General features: G+C 46.0%; 1 protein-coding gene and 1 pseudogene across 2 annotated transcripts; both read right to left on the bottom strand.

Annotated features, from left to right (window-relative positions):
* Nucleotides 1–6,932: 6,932 nt before the first annotated feature.
* LOC112622042 (HLA class II histocompatibility antigen, DP beta 1 chain) lies at nt 6,933–18,261 on the bottom strand. 2 transcript variants are annotated; one of them, XM_025381294.1, is made up of 6 exons: nt 18,046–18,248; nt 13,989–14,252; nt 9,683–9,964; nt 9,023–9,150; nt 8,686–8,709; nt 6,933–8,391 (listed from the first exon to the last, which is right to left on the bottom strand). In XM_025381294.1, the coding sequence occupies exons 1-6, from the start codon at nt 18,143–18,145 to the stop codon at nt 8,383–8,385; spliced, it is 807 nt and encodes a 268-aa protein (XP_025237079.1). In that variant the 5' UTR covers nt 18,146–18,248; the 3' UTR covers nt 6,933–8,382. The 2 variants fall into 2 exon arrangements, with proteins under 2 accessions (XP_025237079.1, XP_025237080.1); XM_025381295.1 differs by having other exon boundaries at nt 8,040–8,391; nt 9,040–9,150; nt 18,046–18,261.
* Nucleotides 14,506–15,481, bottom strand: LOC112622099 (annotated as a pseudogene).
* Nucleotides 18,262–18,739: the final 478 nt, after the last annotated feature.

Here is an 18,739-nt window from a genome sequence, read left to right as displayed (position 1 = left end):
GTTATTCTAGACTTCTTCATATCCCTACTTCTGGCAGATGATTTAGTGATTCCTATGGCCTCTCATGTCATTACTGCCATCAAACCCATCTGCTGTCCTCTTCACCCCATGTTCCTGCCCTGGCCTACGCTCTCATTACTTCCTACCAGAGGGCTTAAAAGTCCTACTGGTCTTTCCTTGAGTCCAGCCTCCTCCAGCCCATCCTTCCTATCGGTGCCCCATATAAACACAAATCTGACCATGTTACTCTCCTGCTTAAGATCCTTCACAGTTTCCCCCGTGTCCTGTGGATAAAATGCGAACACCTGCCATCAGCACACAAGGCAGGTTACAGTGCAGCCCGGTCCACATCTCCCCTGGCTTCAGTCACACTGAGGAACTGCAGTTCTCCTTGCAGCTTTATGCCTCTCTACTCCTGAGCCTGCTTCTCCTGCTGGAAAGCCATTTTCCCTTTCTCTGTTTTGCTATCTGCAGGTGAACACTGTCCCTAGGAACCTTTCCTAAATTGTATTTTAACTTTGTTTCTAAGTAGCTCTTGGTATACCTTGTGATACTCAGTGGTGATCAAACCACACATGAAGCAATCATCTTTTCTTTGTCTCTTTTGTTCTTGAATTTCAAGTAGATTGAGGACAAAGTCCCTATCTTTAGAGTTACATCCTTATTACCTGGAGAGTGAAAGTTCACAATAAGCATTTATTTAACTGAATGAAAATTAATATTTGAAGTGTGGAATTTGCTTCAAAATGTGCCAACTTTTAGTTTTCAGATTTTGTGAATATAATAAATATAAAGTAGCCTAAGCTGAACCAATTACATCTATGTAGCCCAGTCTATACACCATGTATTTTTTTTTCCTTTGGGCTTCATTTCTGTAGGTGAGTAATTCTCTAGACCCTAAACTCAGTGGGGGACCCTCACCATCCGTGTGCGACACTGAACCTGCTGTCACTCTATGCATCTAAGTAGAGGACTGGTTCTCCCCGTGTTGATCTGGGAGGGGAAATCCTCACTTAGGGACTATCAATCATGCAGTGTCATTTTGCTTCACTTCCTCTTCCGGCTGAACCCCAAACTCTCTCATCTTTACTTTTTCACTGTAATAATAATTCACTTTTTGTTATCAACCAGTTGCTGCTTCTTACGTATCAGGTAAAGCTAAGATACTATCCCATAGGTGTTCCAAATGCAACAACTTGTATTTCCAGGTGAAACTACACTCCACAAGAAAATTTTGTGAATGTTATGTGAATGATAATACTTTTAAATTTACTCTGCCTAAGATGTAAGTGTTGTGGATAAAATTATATAAGGAACAATTTTTCTTCTCAAAGTAAGAATGTAACTTGAAGTCAATAAATGCCACTAGAACTCTGGAGGTATTTTCATGTCGTTCACGATCTTTTTCCACTCTGAAATATTTATTCCATCCTTCCACTTCCCTGCCTTGCTTTATGGCTAGATCAGTAATTTTTAATGTATTGTCTTGTAGGGTTTCTGAGATCCTGTGGGAGTGGGGCAGGAGGACTACTCAATATTGTTTCTGCCAGGAGTTGTGTGACTTGGACAACTTACTTTACCTCTAGGGTCAGTTCCCTACTATGGAAAATAATTTCTTCTACATGGTGGTGTGAAGACTCAATGAGTAAGTTTAGCACATAGTAAGTGCCCAATAAATATTATCTTATTGTCTTCAATATTATCATTATCATAGATGGATGTTAAGTCTTCGGGGACAAGAGAAACAACCTATATCATCCATGGGTCATTTCTGTCTTTGTTTCTTCTCACTTCTTTTCTTTTCTTTCATTTTGCATTTCTCATTTTCTGTGTTATTCCTTCATGTTCCCAATAACCTTCCTGTTACCTGTTTGCTTCCTGCATTCTGCATAGCTTCTTTCATATTCATCCATTCTCCATCTTCTTCTCCTTCATGCAGCAGACCATGTGTCAACATATGCAGAGTTTGTGCAGACACACAGACCCTCTGGAGAGTATATGTCTGAGTTTGATGAAGAGGAGCAGTTTTATGTGAACCTGGATGAGAAGGAGATGGTCTGGCATCTACCAGAGTTTATTCACACCTTTGACTGTGGCGCTCAGAGGTGTATTGCTGGCATCGTCATGGCAAGGAAGCACTTGAACACCCGGTTCAATGGTCCAAACAGGCCTCGGCCACAAATGGCACTGCCTATAGCTGCCTGTTCCTCTACAGTCCAACTGGAGGGATAGGAGGGCCTCTCTGCCACACAGAGAACTACAGGCCATGCTGCCCACTCATGAATGAGCCCCTTCCCTGAGAGCGAGCAGTGTTGGGTCCACACAGCTGGGTTCTTAGGACAGCAGAGGGGGAGGTGTTTTCTTCTTACTCAAGAGAAAGGCTAGACTGAGGGGCCCAGGTCAGGAGCATGAGAGGCTGTGACCCTGCCCAGGATCCCTGGGGGAGCAGGAGGATGTGCCTGGGAGAGGTGGCCCCTAATCTGGTGAATATAGGGCTTGGGGTGGTGGAACCTTTGAGACTCAGTCAATGGCGGTAGGCTCATTGTGTTCTATCCCCTTTTGGAACCCCCCGATGTGACTGTCTTTCCTAAGGAGCCTGTGGCGCTGGGCCAGCCCCACACCCTCATCTGCCATGTTGATAAGTTCTTCCTGCCGGCGCTGAACATCACGTGGCTGCGCAATGGAGTCAGTCATTGAGGGTATTGCAGAGACCATCTTCCTGCCCAGCAAGAAGCTCAGTTTCCACAGGTTCCACTACCGGATCCTCCTTCCCACGGCCGAGGACACCTGTGACCTCCAGGGGGAGCACTGGCACCTGCACCAGCCTCTCCTCAGGCACTGGGGTATGGGGTGCCCTCCCTCTGCCATCACGGCATTGGCACCACCTTTATTTCCTGGACCCATCACCCCTCAGCACCTGCTTCCCTCAATCCTATGTTTTATGGTCACTTTATCCAAATTTCACCATCTCATAATTTCAAATACCCAACACCTCCCACACCCAAGGCCAGCCTCTGCTCTCTGTACCTTATTACTCTGTCTTCCCTTAGAAGACAGGTAACTAATCCGGGAACTAATTCAGGTGCCCGAGACCATGGAGATGCTGGTCTGTGCCCTCGGCCTACTGATGGGCCTGGCGGGGATCCTCAATGGCACCATCGTCTCACAGACCAAGCGATCTGACAGCATCCCCGGGTCCAGGGGCTCCTGTGAGTCATCCTAGAGGTGCATTAGGGACACAGTGGAATAGACGAGATAAAAAGTTAGGGGTGAAGAATGGGAAAGAGAAACACTTTATCAGGGGCTCTTTGAGCACTGATGTTTTAGTGCCATTGGGCTGGATGAAAACACTAACAAATGTAATGAGAAATGACATTCGTTGGGTTGCTTACTGTGTTCCAGGCACTATTCTAAGTGCTTCTCATATGTTCACTTATTTACATGTGGAGGTTGGTTCTTATTTATTTCATGTTACAGAGGGGGAATCAGACACGGGGGGAGGTGAAGGCCACACAACTTCAAAGTGCAAAGCTTGGATTTAAACCCAGGCTTTGGACCAACAGTGGCTGCAGTCTTGTCCAGTATTAGATTATTTCATCTGCACCCACAATCTGTCTTCCTCCATTTTACACAGCCTTAATTTTCTTCTGCCCGCAGAGGGATGTTCAGAACTCCCAATGCCACGTTAAACATTTCCAGCAACGAAGGACATCCTATCTTTTGCACAATCTCACAGGGAATCCACCTCATTTCTTTGAAATATATAAGCTGTAGACTTTTGGTTCACTATCTTTAACACGTCATGAAATTGATTAAATTCTGTCTATGTCTTGAGCTGAATTCAGTTTAAATTAATATGAATTTTGTGGAGTCCACTAATGTGTTAACCACGTTATATATTTTCTGACACTGAAGGATCATTGTATTCCTAGAATAAATCTAAATTGGTCAAAACTGATTGTTTTTATAATGTAGTGTTAGATTCAGTGACTGGCTCTGGAAATACGAATGAACCAACCTCATAAAATGATCTCAAAAATGCTGTTCCATTCTGTTTTCTAGAATCACACATGTAAGAGGCATAATCTGCTTCTGGAAATGTGGGAGGTTGCTCCTAACGGCAATATGATCAGGACAGGGCCTTTTGGAAGGCGATTCTTTGCTTCCCATGACAATTTCTTTGATGTTCTCTACTCTATTTTAGTTTTCTATTTCTTCCTGTCGTTTTGACCTTTATATCTTTCTAGAAATGTATCCATTTTATCTAAATTTTCAAATTTATACGTATAGCGTTGGTTGTAAGATTTTTGCCTATTAAAATGTGTGTACAAATAGTCATTTCCCCTTTTCATTCTGAATCTCCTGTATTTTCCTTAGGAGTCTTGCCAGAGGTCTCATTAAGTTTTCATTGCCTCAAAATTTGATTTTGTTTGTCTTCTCTATTTTTATATTTCATTGAATTCAGCTTTTGTCCTTATTGTTTACGTGTATATTCTTTTTTCTGTTTTTCTATTTTTCCATCCTCTTAATTCACATAATTATCTTGTTTGTTTTCAGTCATTTCGCTCTAACAAAATTGTTTAACAAATAGTCTGACATTCTATGCAGCATTTTGAATGAACTTATTTCATCTTTCTATAAAGACTAAACATCTATTATGTTTTCAGTTATTTCCTCTCCCTCCACTATTTCCCTGACTTTCTAGATGTCTAATTATCAAGGTGTCAGATGTCTGTTTCTATCCTTCATTTCTCTTCACTTTTCCTTTACATTTTCTATTGTTTGCTCCATCATATTTTCCTTGGGGCAGTTTCTCAGCCTGACTTTTTGCTTATTAATTACACTTCAGTTGCAAAAGTCCTATTTATTATCTCATTTATTATGTTTCTTATTCCAATCTTTATCAAAACTCAGTATTTGTGCTTGATTCGTTGGCTTCTTGCTTTTGCTTCAAATTTCCAAATTCTCCTTTACTTCTCTATTTAAGCCCTTTTATTGTGAGCTAGGGGACATTTGGAAGAAACACACAAACCAATAGAACATACGTTAAATGATTACCACCACAAGCACTCATGTAACTAGCACCTGGGTGAAGAAATAGACTGTTGCCAGTATCCATGTGCCTCTCCTTAGGCCAGGAGGTAGTTTGTAAACTTTTCAGGAGCCAAAGGCTACTGATATCCATAATGCCTAGCATTGCTCCTGGTACACAGTAGGTCTTCCATAAATATCTCTTGTAGAAGTATTTTATTATTTATTTAATAGGTACTTCTTAAATATTTTCCACTTTCAAGGATTCCCACTCACTTGAAGTTAGTTGCAGCCATGTGATTTACATTGGAAAATGAGATGTGAGAAGTGTGTTCTTTCTAGGAGGGATCATTAAGAGCCAGTGAATGATTTCTTAGGTTCCCTTCATTCTTCTGGGGAGGTTCTGGGAGCAGAGGTGCAGGAGAAAGCCTGTCAGTCTGGCTTCCTGAGTAAGATGATGAGCAGAGCTTCCCGGACAACTTACTTTGGACGTGTAGCATGAGCCAAACCTGGATGTCTGGGTATTTGTTACTTTAGCACAGCTGATCCTATTCTTACTGTGTAAAAGGAGTTGAAGGGAAGGTGCTCAATGAGACTTCAAAGAACCTGAGGGACAGGAGAACTAGAAGGATGTTTCATCCCATAAGCCAAGTGCACAGGACTTTCAAGGACAGTTTACAATGTGATGTGCTCAAAAGGCATCAACTGTGATAAGTGTTCACTGACCTGGTAGCAAGTGGTTATTAGAATCCCTTTAAAGAGCATCTTCACAGCCCATGCCCAACTCCCACCTCCTTCCACTTTCACCATCCCCCGGCTCAGCCTCACTGCTACTTGACAAGTGGGCACAAAGGGAGGATGAAATGACTTCTCCTTAGGGTCCCCCTTGATCACCATCTGGGGGTGCATCATCTGTTGGGTGGACCACCTTCTCCTTAGGGGACTGTGAGGGGTAGAAAATGAAGGGACCAGGTGGAAAGCGGTGGGGGATACAACACTCAGCTGGGAGTAAGCCCACGGGGTGTGTTCTACTGCATTTCATCTTTCTGAGTCAGAGGCTGACACAGGGGAGTCACCAGCTTCATCTCTCCTTTAGAGCTCCAGTCCCAGCTTTCCTTTGAATCGCTGCTCTTCAGCCCCAGTGACTGATGTACCTCAAGACTCCTCTGCCTCCTGGCTGCCTTTGATCCTGCTGCACATAGCACTCAGCAAAGGGCCTGACTCTTAGAAAACACTATAAATATTGAAAATTTGAAGTCTAGTGACAAGGTGGTTCCCAATTTGGATGGTCTCTCAGCTCTTGTCTCCTCTGGGACCTTTCTCTGCACTGTATTCTTCCTTAGAAATCCCAGAGTTTCATAAACACCTGCATATGTCACAGTGAGACATGTCTGATGCCTTCTTTCTGTGACTGCAGGACCTTTCCTTATCTCCTTATACCGTCAGTTCGCTAGGAGCACATATCCTGTTCCTGCAATGTGGGTGCAGATCCCTCAGTTTCTGATCCTGCCAGGTGTTAGTCCAGAGATTGTTCACTCCACTCTGGGTACTGCCCTAACCTGTAACGTGGGTACAGGTGACAAGCATGGAACAGAATGACTCTGATGGGATATGGTTTGGAATGTTGACTGCTCAGTGGCTCTGAGGGTAGAATTTATGTGCTCTGGGTCTGAGGATTTCATAGTCATCTCAATTTGAAGACTTTCTGCTATTCTCATGACCTCCTTCCATCGTTGAATCCCTGGATTAAAATCACATTAATTTTCTGCTGCAAAGGTTTCTCACAAGTTTCCTGTGAAGCCAAAGTGAAAATAAGACAGATAAAGGGTCCTCATTTATTTACTATATACTGGCCTCATTACCCCATTATGTGACAGCTGAAATTACTACACAGAAACAAGTCAGTAGCATTTTCCTTTATAGTTTTTGAGGAAACGAGGCTGAGCAGGGATAAGGATGTTTTAAAAAGAAAAAATGATTGTGTCCTATTCCCTAGGTTAAGAGGATTATGAGACATAATTTGTTATCCTTATGGGTGGCTTCTCTTTCCTGACTCCCTCACTTAGTCCATCCTCTCTGTAGACTCCAGCTATATTTACTTATATCTGTGCCAGTGAAGCCCAAGTCTGTACCTTCAGCCCCAACTTTCTTGGAATTGGAGGCAGCTGGTCCCCATATGGTGGATATTATTTGCAAGGGGAGGTGGGCAAGAGGAGCACAGTAGTTTTTGCGAATTGACCAGGGACAGGCGCCCAGGGACACACAAGGCCCAGAAGATGCTTGTAAGAAGCCAGGGAGATTGAAGGCATCAACTGGACGTATCAGAGAGCTGCTGTGCACTGCTTATGTGTATCAGGAGTAAAGAATCCATCCTCTACACAAAAAAGAAAGTTTACAACAAACATGTCCTCTACCTTGACTGAAAGGTGTCAATATGAGACGCAAAACACATAACAATGTTGGATTGTTAAAAAAAAAAAAACAAAAAGGCCAGTGTTTGAAGAAAAGTGCTACACTTATTTCTTTGCTCTTTCCCTAGTGCAGAGGCATTTCTGTCTGTATGAAAATGAAGACAGGAGGCCTAGGCTGGTGGATGAATGCAAACTTAGACGACAAATGACGTCTACTGGATGCATTCGAAAGGCCAAGTCATATTTGGTTAAGTAGTAGTTGTGATGGCATGCAAAGAAAATGATTAAAGTGTATTAGATTTAGAAAATTTATAATTTTAAATTCTGATATTAATTTAACTTCTTAATAGTAATGATAAAACATCCTCTTAGTAAGGTATATGTTGAATTAGTGCTGTGTGAATATGGGTCCTATCAGGCAGATTTGCAGTCTGCTCACCATGGAATAGCTAAGAATAGTGGTCAGAGACCTAAATGGAGGAAGGCACTAAACTTGATTTGGGGGCAGCTCACTGAAATACAGTCAATTCAGAAGAGTGCCATGTCTAACAGGCCTCATTATACAATAGTTAACACATCCCCATTTTCATGGTTCTCTTCTTTCCTACATATAAACCAAAATGAACTTCTTTATTAACTTCTACTGTTTACTAAAACCCTCAGAGAAAAGTGACGAGAGATGATTTGGTGCATATTTTTAAAGGAAAACAAACACTCATGTTGGATTTTGATTATTTGTGGTGCTAAGAAGAAGGGAACATGGTTGGAGGCCCAATGAGAGAAACAGTACTTTGGATCAAAGAGCAAAATGATAGAAACTGACTTCAGAGCAACTTCTTGGCAGCAGTATCCTCTTGGGAAGCTGGAGGTCTGTCCTGGAACCAGGTGCTAACGAAACAGCAAATGCTTGTTCTAAGGCACATTAGTCTTTTCGGTGAGGTCAGGAACCCTGTGGGGGTAAAGGACAAGTTATCCCAGGTTGCGGGCCTCCTTCCTTTAAGTCCAAGAGAGAAAAATTAAGGTGAGAGGCTGTCTCAGGCTGATAAAGAACAGAGTTGATCTCTGCTTCCTTCAGCAATGGAGCCAAGCAATGCTCTTTCCCCACTCACCCGAGAGCTGAGGTTGAAAGAGGGGTTCAGGCCTGAGATTCTCTTCCTAGAGGAGCCTCAGTGCCACATTGCACAGAAAGGACTCATATCCTCCTGCAACCCACCCCACAAGGAAATCAAAGCAGGAATATTACCTGTTCATACAGATCCTCGTTGAACTGAAATGAAAGAGGAAAGGTTATATATTCAGCCATTGAAACCACCTCAGATAATTTGAGAAACATTTCCATCCCACCAACTTCCATTGGCCATCACTCAATGGATGCCTCGCAAGAGCCTGAGTACTTGGGACCTCATGCATCTGGCTGCATTAAGATCCTAGCCTGGGATACCTCTCTCGCTTTAGGTCATGTTTGTTCCCCGACTATCTGATTTCAGTGGCCTCTAGAGCTTTCTGACTTTTCTTTTCTGTCTGAACCCCTCATCATGGAGTAAGTGTGAATATGCCAGGGGAGGGTAAGTCCCGCTCACCCTGCAGGCCTTCTCACCTTTCTTGCTCCTCCTGTGCATGAAGATGCCCACTCCACAGATGATGAGCCCCAGCACGAAGCCCCCGGCTCCCGTCAGCGTCTTACTCCGGGCAGAATCAGACTGTGCCTCTGGGAAGAACAGCCTCAGGTTTAGTGTCACCTTCACCAGCTGCGCCCCTATTCACGTCCTGTCTGAAATTCTGGAGCCTGATGCAGAATATCAGGACGAGGACTGTGCCAGGGGAAAAGCTTGCTTAAGAGGAAATTCAGAAAGAGTCACCCTCATATCTGGAACAGAGGGTGTGATCTCAACCAGGTGGCAAATGCTGATTCTGGAAGTTGCCTCTCAAAATGCCTAAGAGGCTAAAATGCTGAAGGAAGAGATCCGTTCCTATGTGTGAGGTCAGTTCAGGAAGGCGTCTGTGTCCCTAGATTCTCTGACAAGGAGAGGAACTATGAATCCTTAGGACCCCTAGGCCAGGGTCAGGCAAGTCTCCATTGCCCCAGTTTGAAACTACGCTCAGGAGCCCGTACAGAAGAAAGATGGCATTGGACATGGCCCCAGGGTATAGACGCAGAAGACAAGATAAGTGGACCCCAGAGCCAGAGAGTCCCTGCTCTTCAGAGGTGGGGTCTAGAGGGTCATCAGAGACTAACTCACTCCACTCCATAGTGACAGGACTGTCCAGGCTGGGGTGCTCCACTTGGCAGGTGTAGACGTCTCCCTGCTGGGGGGTCATTTCCAGCATCACCAGGATCTGGAAGGTCCAGTCTCCATTACGGATCAGGTTGGTGGACACGACCCCAGCTGTTTCCTCCTGTCCATTCAGGAACCATCGGACTTGAATGCTGCCTGGGTAGAAATCTGTCACATGGCAGACGAGCAGGTTGTGGTGCTGTAAGGGCCCCTTCTTGGAGGGGGCGATGTTCACCCTCGGCTGGACTAGGAGTGGAGAAGAAAAATAATGAAATAGCATTTGAGATTGTCCCTCCCTCCCTCCCTCTCTTCCTTCCTTCCTTCCTTCCTTCCTTTTTTTGAGGCGTAATCTTGCCCTTTCTTTCTTTCATTCTTTCTTTTTGCTGAGATGGACTCTTGCTCTATTGCCCAGTCTGGAGTGCAGTGGCGCAATATTGGCTCACTACAACCTCCAGCTCCTGTGTTCAAGCAATTCTCTTTCCTCAGCCTCCTGAATAGCTGGGATTATAGGTGCCTGCCACCACACCTGGTTAATTTTTGTAATATTAGTAGAGACAAGGTTTCTCCATGTTGGTCAGGCTGGTTCTCTAGGAGCACTTGACCAACTCCTGACGTCAAGGGATCCCCCCACTTGGCCTCTCAAAGTGCTGGGATTACAGGCCTGAGCCACTGCATCTGGCCAGATCATTATTTCTTAGGCATGTTCACTATGTAATTGATCCTAGATGTTGAAAATAGGAATAATGTGATTAGCCTAGTGGGTAAGGGTAGCACTGAAAAGATAGAAATAGACCTTCAAGTAGAGCATGCATGATCTTGAACAAAATAATAATTAGTAAGCATATAGGGGAATGGCAGGGAGACAGTTTGCGCTCTGTAGTGCATTTAGGAGAAATTTTAACTAAAGTAATTTGGGCGAAGAATATTCAACCAACTGTGAAATTACCTATCTTTTCAAAGTTCTATCTTGATACAAAGGATGCAAAATTTACTCAAATAATATCTTGAAATTAAGATATACAGACAATGGAATTATGGTGGCCTGTTAATCTAAAAACTTTATTTCATGAAAATACAAAGACAATGAAGAGAGCGTGACATGTCTTATTCTGTAAATAACCTATATATTTTTTTAACCTCACCTACAAAAACTCAAAATCTTCATATTTACATAATATCCTGAGCCCCAGATTCTTGAGTAGTAGAAATTCCGTCCTTTCCAAGTTCCTCCTCTGTGCTGTGTCTTCAGGTCCCGTGAAGGTTTCACAGATGACCAGGTGTTGCCTCCCTCTGCATTTCTGGATTTGTGCCCCAGCTTGTTCTGTTGTTCTCAGGTCAATTTCCACAACTGCCACCTGCAACTTTTCTTTTGGATCTCTGCCACCAGTACCTTTTTCCTCCTCAGAAGGCAGAAAAGGCCAGGCAGAGTGGTCATGCCTATAATCTTAGCACTTTGGGAGGCTGCAGTGTGAGGAGCACTTGAGCCCAGGGTTTCGAGACCAGCCTGGGCAACATAGTGAGAATCCATCTCTAAAAAGAAAAGTAAATTAGCTGGACATGGTGGTACCTGTATCTGTAGTTCTAGCTACATGGGAGGCTGAGGCAGGAGGATCACTTAAGCCCAGGAGGTTGAGGCTGCAGTGAACCATGATGGTGCCACAGCACTCCAGTCTGGGAGACAGAGTGAGAACCTGTCTCAAAAACAAACACAAATACAAAACAAAAAACGAACATAGAAAAGGGTCAAGTGCCCCTAGAGAACGGCTCATTCAGGGAAATCCAATAGAGAACAGCTCATTCAGAGGAATCCCCTAGAGAACATCTCATCAAGAGATGTGTCTCAAATTAGTCTTCTAGGTCCCTAATCACTCAGTTCTTTCCTTTCTACTTCCGGAGAACAAAAATACCCTGACATGGGGCTGGGCCAGGTGAAAGCACTGTCTTGAACTGACCCACAACCTTCACTCCCTATTGTATTTTTGCCTTGTTCACAGACTGATCCACATTGCCAACCTCTTCCCTCAATGTGAGTTTATTTCAGGGGCACCTGTGTCTCAGTACTTCATCACCTCTGTAAACTCGGCATCCATTAGACTATTCAACCCATGTCTAAATCTCAGTTGTGAATTATGTACAATTTCTTCCCCATAGAACTCGTGGGAACCATGAAATCAGGGGGAATACTTGAGTGTCTGTTTTAAGGTCCTAGAACATTCCATGAGACGCATCTTGCTCAATATTCTTTGACGGGAGCTGGTCAGCCTGGAGCACATCAGCAACCTCCAGGGGGTGCTGGAGCTAAGGCTTGATACCCAATGGCCTCATTTCTGACCCAGTTCAAATACATTTCACCAAGGCAATGATTCCTGTTTGTTACAGTTGCCTTCTCTAATGCCCAGAAAACATTTGCTCAATTACCTCTAGATTTGGGTGGGCATCCACATTGGAATTGTCACTACTCCTTTCCTCCCCATTCCACCTCTCCCCTGCCTCTGTGTTTTCCCTGTTCTAATTCATGCCTTCATTGCAATTTCCCTGACAAATAATAGCAGTTTCCTACCTCATCTCCCTGCCTCTCATCCCTCCTCTACCCAGCATCCTTAATTGTGTTCTGAAGACACAGCTCCAACCTTCTCTTTTTCAATTTTCAAAAATCTTCAGTGTTCTGACAATACTTATCTGGCTACAGGGGAACCTCTAGGGAGCTGATTACAAACAGATCTCCAGACCTCCCCACCCAGGAAATCTGAGTCTCGGGGCAGTGAGTCTGGGGATCTGTGCATCACAGAGGATCTCCAGGAGAGTCTTCTGAGAAGTGAGGTTGGGGACCTGCAGGTCTAGAGGAGAAACCCACACTCCTTAGGCTGGCATCAGGGCTGTCTGCAATCTGGCAGTTGATTACTGTGAAAGAAAATGCTGCCACGTAGCTGATTTGTGCCTCTACAAAGTCTTAGTAACAGTTTTCGCCAATTGCATTAGTTTTCTTTGGGCACCTCTCTCAACTATTACCTCAGCAACTTTCCTAAGCTCATGTCACTCACCTCATCCCCACCCAGTATGTCCACCTTCTCACTCCTAGCAGGTGCACTTCCTTTCACTTTCCAGGAACAAGGAAATCAAAGATGTGATCTCCCCAGCTTCCTCCTCCTCCTCCCTTCTTTTCTTCCTGTCTCTAGGAAAAGGTCCCAGGGCTCAACCCCACACCCTGATGCTGCTCTCTCAGGTGCCTCAGGTTGGTGCACCAGGCTCCCCACTCCACAAGTTCACAGGAGGAAGCCAAAGCTCCAAGGCCCTCCTGTCTCATCCTTAAGAAATCCTCTTACTGCACACATCTCACCTCTCTCCATCCCTTTACACCCAGACTTCCTGAAGGAAATAATGAATGAGCTCAGACACTGCCCTGTGCCAGCCATGGGGAGCCCAAGACAAATAAAATCCATCTCAGCCCTGAGGAGGATGTGCTATGCTCAGCCTCATCCACCCTTTCACATTCCAGCTCCCACCGCTGCAGTCAACCTGCTCTCCCCAGGTGTCCCTGGTTTCCAAACCCACTTTCTGTCTTCTGTTTTCTGACCTTTCCAAGTCACTGGCACCACTGTCCACTACACTGCTGAGGTCCCCTCTCCTCAACTTCCAGGACTCTTCTCTGAGGGCCTCTCCTCACACTGCACTTGGTTTTCTCTTTGTTTTTGTTTTGTTTTGTTTTGTTTGGTCTCTTTCACAGACTTTTCTGTCTTGGCCAAATCACAACTGTCCAGTTCCCAGGATCCAGCCCTTTGCTCTTCCCCCGGGGTCCCTCTCCCTGGGTGGTCTCATGTAGCCCAGTCTCCTCCCTGGCTGCAGACCCTTCTGTTTACCTTCCCCTCAGACCATCCATCTGGCCACTCAAGCATCTGAAACCCAGGGGTCTCCCTGCAGGTTTCTTCTCTGTATGGCCTGCTGTGCCGTCTCCACCTCCATCTCCACACCACACCCCTGCACGCTCTCCTGTGGCCTCCTTTCCTCTCATCCCACATGCAGTCAGCTGCCAGGCCTGATGAAGTCCAGGGGGTCTCTCTGCTCCCATCCTCCTCACTCCATGATCAGCCCAGTCCAGGTCCGCACGCTCCCTCCCCTGACATGCTCCAGATGGGCTCCCCCATGAATCCCCAGCCCAAAGTCCCCTTTCCATCTGGCACTAAGGTCCCTTAGGCCGGCCCGGCTGCTTCTGGGCCCTGGGCACGGGCCCCCGTGTCTGCCCTGGGACCCCCGGCCCAAAGCCCTCACTCACCTCGGCGCTGCAGGGTCACGGCCTCGTCCAGCTCGTAGTTGTGTCTGCACATCGTGTCCACCACTGCCCGCATCTCCTCCAGTTTGTCCTTCTGGCTGTTCCAGTATTCCGCCTCAGGCCGCCCCAGCTCCGTCACCGCCCGGTACTCCCCCACGTCGCTGTCGAAGCGCAGGAACTCCTCCCGGTTGTAGATGTATCTCTCCAGGAAGCGCTGTGTCCCATTAAACGCGTAGCAGTCATGCCGTGCCTGGAACAGGTAATTCTCTGCGGGAAGGGGGCGGACATGAGCGGGGGCGCCACTCTCACCTAATCCCCTTTTTCCCCCCTTCTCTCAATTTTAACGATTCTTCCCAAATCTTCCTACGCAGGGCTGGATTTTAAAATAGGAGTTTTCCTAGTACCGAGTTCTGTGGTCCTAGGCAGGTAGCTGAGCCTCTCCAGGCCTGTTTTCTCACCATGCAGAGAGAGAATTTACTGAAAAGAATGAGATTCACTGCTCAGGGGGACTGAGTGATCACTAGGGAGGGGCGAACACTGAGGGGAAGGCAGTCCCTTCTGCTGGCAGCTGGAGGAGGAGGGGGAGACTTTTCACGTGGGGTCGCTGGGAGAAAAAACAGGGGCCGGAGGAGCTGGGGACGTGGAGGGCGGAGCTGCTCCCCCTACTCAACTCCCTGCCTGACATTTCCATCCTGATATTAGTCCTGGTTCAAATGCCACCTCCTCCAGGAAACCCTCCCTTCCTTCTTTCTCTTTTCCACAGCTAGGCGCTCTCTCTTCTCTACCAGTTTCTTGAGAATTCCTCAACCTGCTCCTGTTGTTTTGCATTTAGGAAATGTAGAAATATATTTCTTAAAACTTTCTTCAACTTTAGTATAAGAAAGACTCTGTAGCCTGAAAGTTAATTTTCAAACATGGCTGCAGAAAGACTTGGTGTCAAAAGATGTGGAAAATATTTTAAACAATGAAAATCACCACAACAACCAGGGACCTGTTGGGGTGGAGTCCTTTGGATTTAGAGGAATTGATCTAATTTTTTTTTGGCAGTTTTTATGGTTTTATTTAAACACAAAACGTGGACGTGAACTTTGTACTCATTTTCTTTGCTGTGCACCCTGGCATTGCGGTTGGTGACTGATGGCCGGCTGGGTGACTCTTTCCACGATGGCTTTGCAGTTCTTGGAGGAAACTTTGTGAGTGATCTCAACACAGTAAGATTTGACGCACATCAGCAGCACTTTCAGCTCCTTGATGTTGTGGACTAGAAACTTCTGAAAGCCACTGGGCAGCATGTGTTTTTTATTGTTGTTGCTCCCATAAGCAATGTTGGGCATCAAGATCTGGCCCTTGAACCTTCTAAGAACCCTGTTGTCAAGACCTCTGGGTTTCTGCCAGTTACACTTAATTTTGACATTTCAGTCTGAGTGGTGCCGCATGAACTTGTTGGTCCTCTTTTTGAGGATCTTGGGCTGCATGAGGAGTCTGAAGGAGGCCATGATGCGGAGGAAGAGATGGCTGCCAGCTGCATAGGCAGCGCTGAGGAAGACAGCATTGATGTAATTTGTACATAAAGAACTTTGGCAGCCTTTCCCACATGCTGTTCTTCCTAGGGAGCCCAGTGAGCAGTGTCTGGCAGGTGTGTGTCTATACAGAATTATCAGTAACCTGGCACATGTTCGTTTCTGTTTGACTCTCTTCAGGCCTGCTCTGTTCTTGGGCATATTGGGGAAATTAAGGTGCTGTGATTGTTCTGCTTATCTGTTTCATGCTCCACAAATTAACTTCTCCAGTTTATTAACATCAACCCTCACAGAAGCTGCACAGCTGATGGCAGAGGACAGTGGAGATGGGGTGGGGCTGTTTGGTCTCCAGTGTCATCGCTAAGTCAAGATCCCAGGCCTTGACTCAGATATCCTGACCTGCCTCTTCTCCTGGTGCCTTGGGCTCCAGCCCCGTAAACTTCCAGGCCCAGCGCCCCGTAGCTCCTTGAGACCAGACTCCTCCTCCTCTGCCATCCACCTGCCCCTCCCTGTTCAGTTGCCCCGCTCTGAGTGTGGATTCTCCCATTTTCATTTGTTAGTCTTTGTTTCTCCTTATTCACCAGTAAGAGAACACTTTTCACTCAAGAATAAGAATTTTGAATTTTTTTCTTTGCAATATTTAATTCTTTTTTTATTTACCCAGTCTTAGGTAATTTTTTAAGTACATTTAACTTTTGAAATGGAATTTTACCTGCCAAGTAGAATCAGTGATGAGGGGTTTTATGGTATAATTTGAAACCTTCGTTTTTGTTTTTTTGTTTTTGTTTTGTCTATAAGAATCTTTACCCTGTTTGTGGAACCCTTAACAATTGAGTTGCCTAGAGCACAGTTTGAAACCTCTGATCTGAATGAATTCATCTCTCACTCAGAACAGGAGATAGTAAAAACCTCTAACTCCCTATGGGTTGTCTCAGCCAAGCTTTCCTCTCGCAGCCTCTTTAAGCCACAGCCTGGCTCCTCAGACCTTTTTTCTTGTGCTCTGTTTGAGGTTGGGGATGTGTGTGGAGTTGTAAGAGCATGCAGGGCATTGTGAAATGGGCCCTGCCCTCTCTTCCCACTCCCCTATGGCTCCAGCTCTCCCTCCAGCAAGTTTTGATTGAACATTCATTCTACACAGGGAGCTCCAGTAATGCACCCTCAGTCCCTGTCACATGGCTCTGCTGCCTCATCTCATTCCCCCTACAAACCTCAACCCAGCCTTTGCCCCTCCTCCCATTCACTGCCCAGCATCACATGCCCCCTTCTGCTCTCTGCTCCCCAACCTCTGGGTTTCCTTGGTGGCTTCCAACACTGTCCCTCATCCCACATGACAGCTCTGCCAATGGAATGGGGGTGCTGCATCCCCCACCTTCTGCTGGACACTGTTCAGTGTCACCAGTGCTGCTCCAGCCTCCTCTCTCCCCACCCTCAACCCTCTGCATTTCCCAGGGCTGAGCTGTCCTGCTGGTTAGTTCTCAGCACCCCTCTGTGACTACAAGTTCAAGTTCTCCTCCCCTTCCCAGACAATGAACCCAAGGTAATAGATAAGAGGTTTTAGGGTTTGAGGGGCTGTATTCAGGAGATTCCAACCTTGCTACCCTGAAAGATGAGGAGGTGACATGATGTCAGTACCTTCTAGGTGTGTCCTAGGAGAGGTGTGGAGGGGTCTAGGAGGAAGGGTGTAAGCAGGAAAGGTGGAAGTCAGTGGAAAACTAAGGTATCTACTTTGCAGTCCTTCCACTCAAAGTGTTGGTGTAAATTTGGACTAGAAATATCCTGAGACTATCCTGAGAGAAAAACAATGGATCATAGATGCCATAATATCACACTAGCCACAGGGAGGCAGCAGGAAGAAGAGATTTTTCACTTGGTTACTGCTTCCTTGGCTGTCTGATAACCTGCACTCAATCCCTGTCACACACCCACACAACCTCATCTCATTCTTCCTACAAGTCTCAACCCCCTCTAGTACTCTCACCAAGTTCTGGGGAGGCAGGGAGAAGTACCTTTAATGAGAATGGCTTCAGGGGCTAGAACCTGTCTCCCTCCCATCTTGCCTTCATTGTTCAAGGGGTGTGGGCTCCTGCTCCACCCTGGGGAATGAGAGGCATTCTTCATGAGCATGTAATCCTCAGTGATCCTCAGAGCCTGGACACTCCAGCTTAGGGCTGTCTGCCTGAGTCCCCTCCAGGCTGGACGTGAGCAAGCCCAGGAGCCTGCACTTGCCATCTTCTCTCTCTGTAAACATTGTCCATCAAGTTTATCCTGGATCTCTTGGCCCACTTTCCCAAAGACAAGCATACTGACCACTGGGCACCTCTCTCTGTGTGCTGTACCCATGTCCTTGGAGAGAGAATAGGCCTGTAGGGTAGCAAGTTATCCTGTAGGGGAAGAACCTCCTTCTCTAACTGGGAAGGGAGGACACTCCCTTAGGGTGGGAGCCCCCACAGTCTGCCTCAGAATTTGATTCCTTAAAGATAAAGTCCCCTAGGAATTGTTCCCTGAGCCAGACCCTCCAGGAATGGCAGCTCTTCTCTTACCTGGAGTGGCCCTGCCCTGGACCACAGATGTGAGCAGCACCATCAGTAATGCCGTCAGAGCCACTGTCCCGGGGACCACAGAAACCTGCAGAACCATCATGGAGCTGGAAAAGGATGGCAAAATGAAATGAGCTGCAGTCAGGAAAAGAAGGACTCACTAAAGGGAGCTCCTGTCTGAAATATTAGAGACCATGAACCCAAGTAGTCTTCTGTGACCCTGGGATTGGACAGAGTCTGAGAAAAGAACCAATGGGCACTGAGCTTTGCATGAGTCATCACTCACCGGGCAGACGGTTAGTGTGAAAGGTCTGAAAATGTAAAACCTGTGATGCAGTTAAGATGACAGATGGAGGACGGTGATACCCATTTTAAGCAGTCAAGTAAGTCATGAGATTGGGGGAGATGATGTGTTTTCTTTGCTCTGACGCTGATCTCAAATATTCTGCTGGCCATCTACGGGGATTATCATTTCCCCAATTCTGCCACACCTCACACACTCACAGGACATGGCCTGGTGTGGAAGAAATGCTATCTCAGTGTGTAAAAGGTCAGTCAGTGGCATGGTTTAGAGGGATTAGAGTATCCATCCCAGAACTCAAATGAGGCCTGGAGTCTGTCTGTCTTGTCTTTGTCCAAGGGTGTGTTTAAGATTAACACCCATTTATATTTACTTTCTCCCAGAGGTCTGTGAGTC

The sequence above is a fragment of the Theropithecus gelada genome, chromosome 4 (assembly GCF_003255815.1).
Source record: "Theropithecus gelada isolate Dixy chromosome 4, Tgel_1.0, whole genome shotgun sequence".
Lineage (NCBI taxonomy): Eukaryota > Metazoa > Chordata > Mammalia > Primates > Cercopithecidae > Theropithecus > Theropithecus gelada.
This window is presented reverse-complemented; position numbering and strand designations above follow the sequence as displayed.

Coding starts and splice junctions, on each gene's coding strand:
- LOC112622042 (XM_025381294.1), bottom strand. CDS start 18,145: ATGATGGTTCTGCAGGTTTCTGTGGTCCCCGGGACAGTGGCTCTGACG. Junction 14,253..18,045: donor CCAGGGCAGGGCCACTCCAG/GTAAGAGAAGAG, acceptor CCCTTCCCGCAG/AGAATTACCTGTTCCAGGCA. Junction 9,151..9,682: donor TCCTGTCACTATGGAGTGGA/GTGAGTTAGTCT, acceptor TGTTCTTCCCAG/AGGCACAGTCTGATTCTGCC.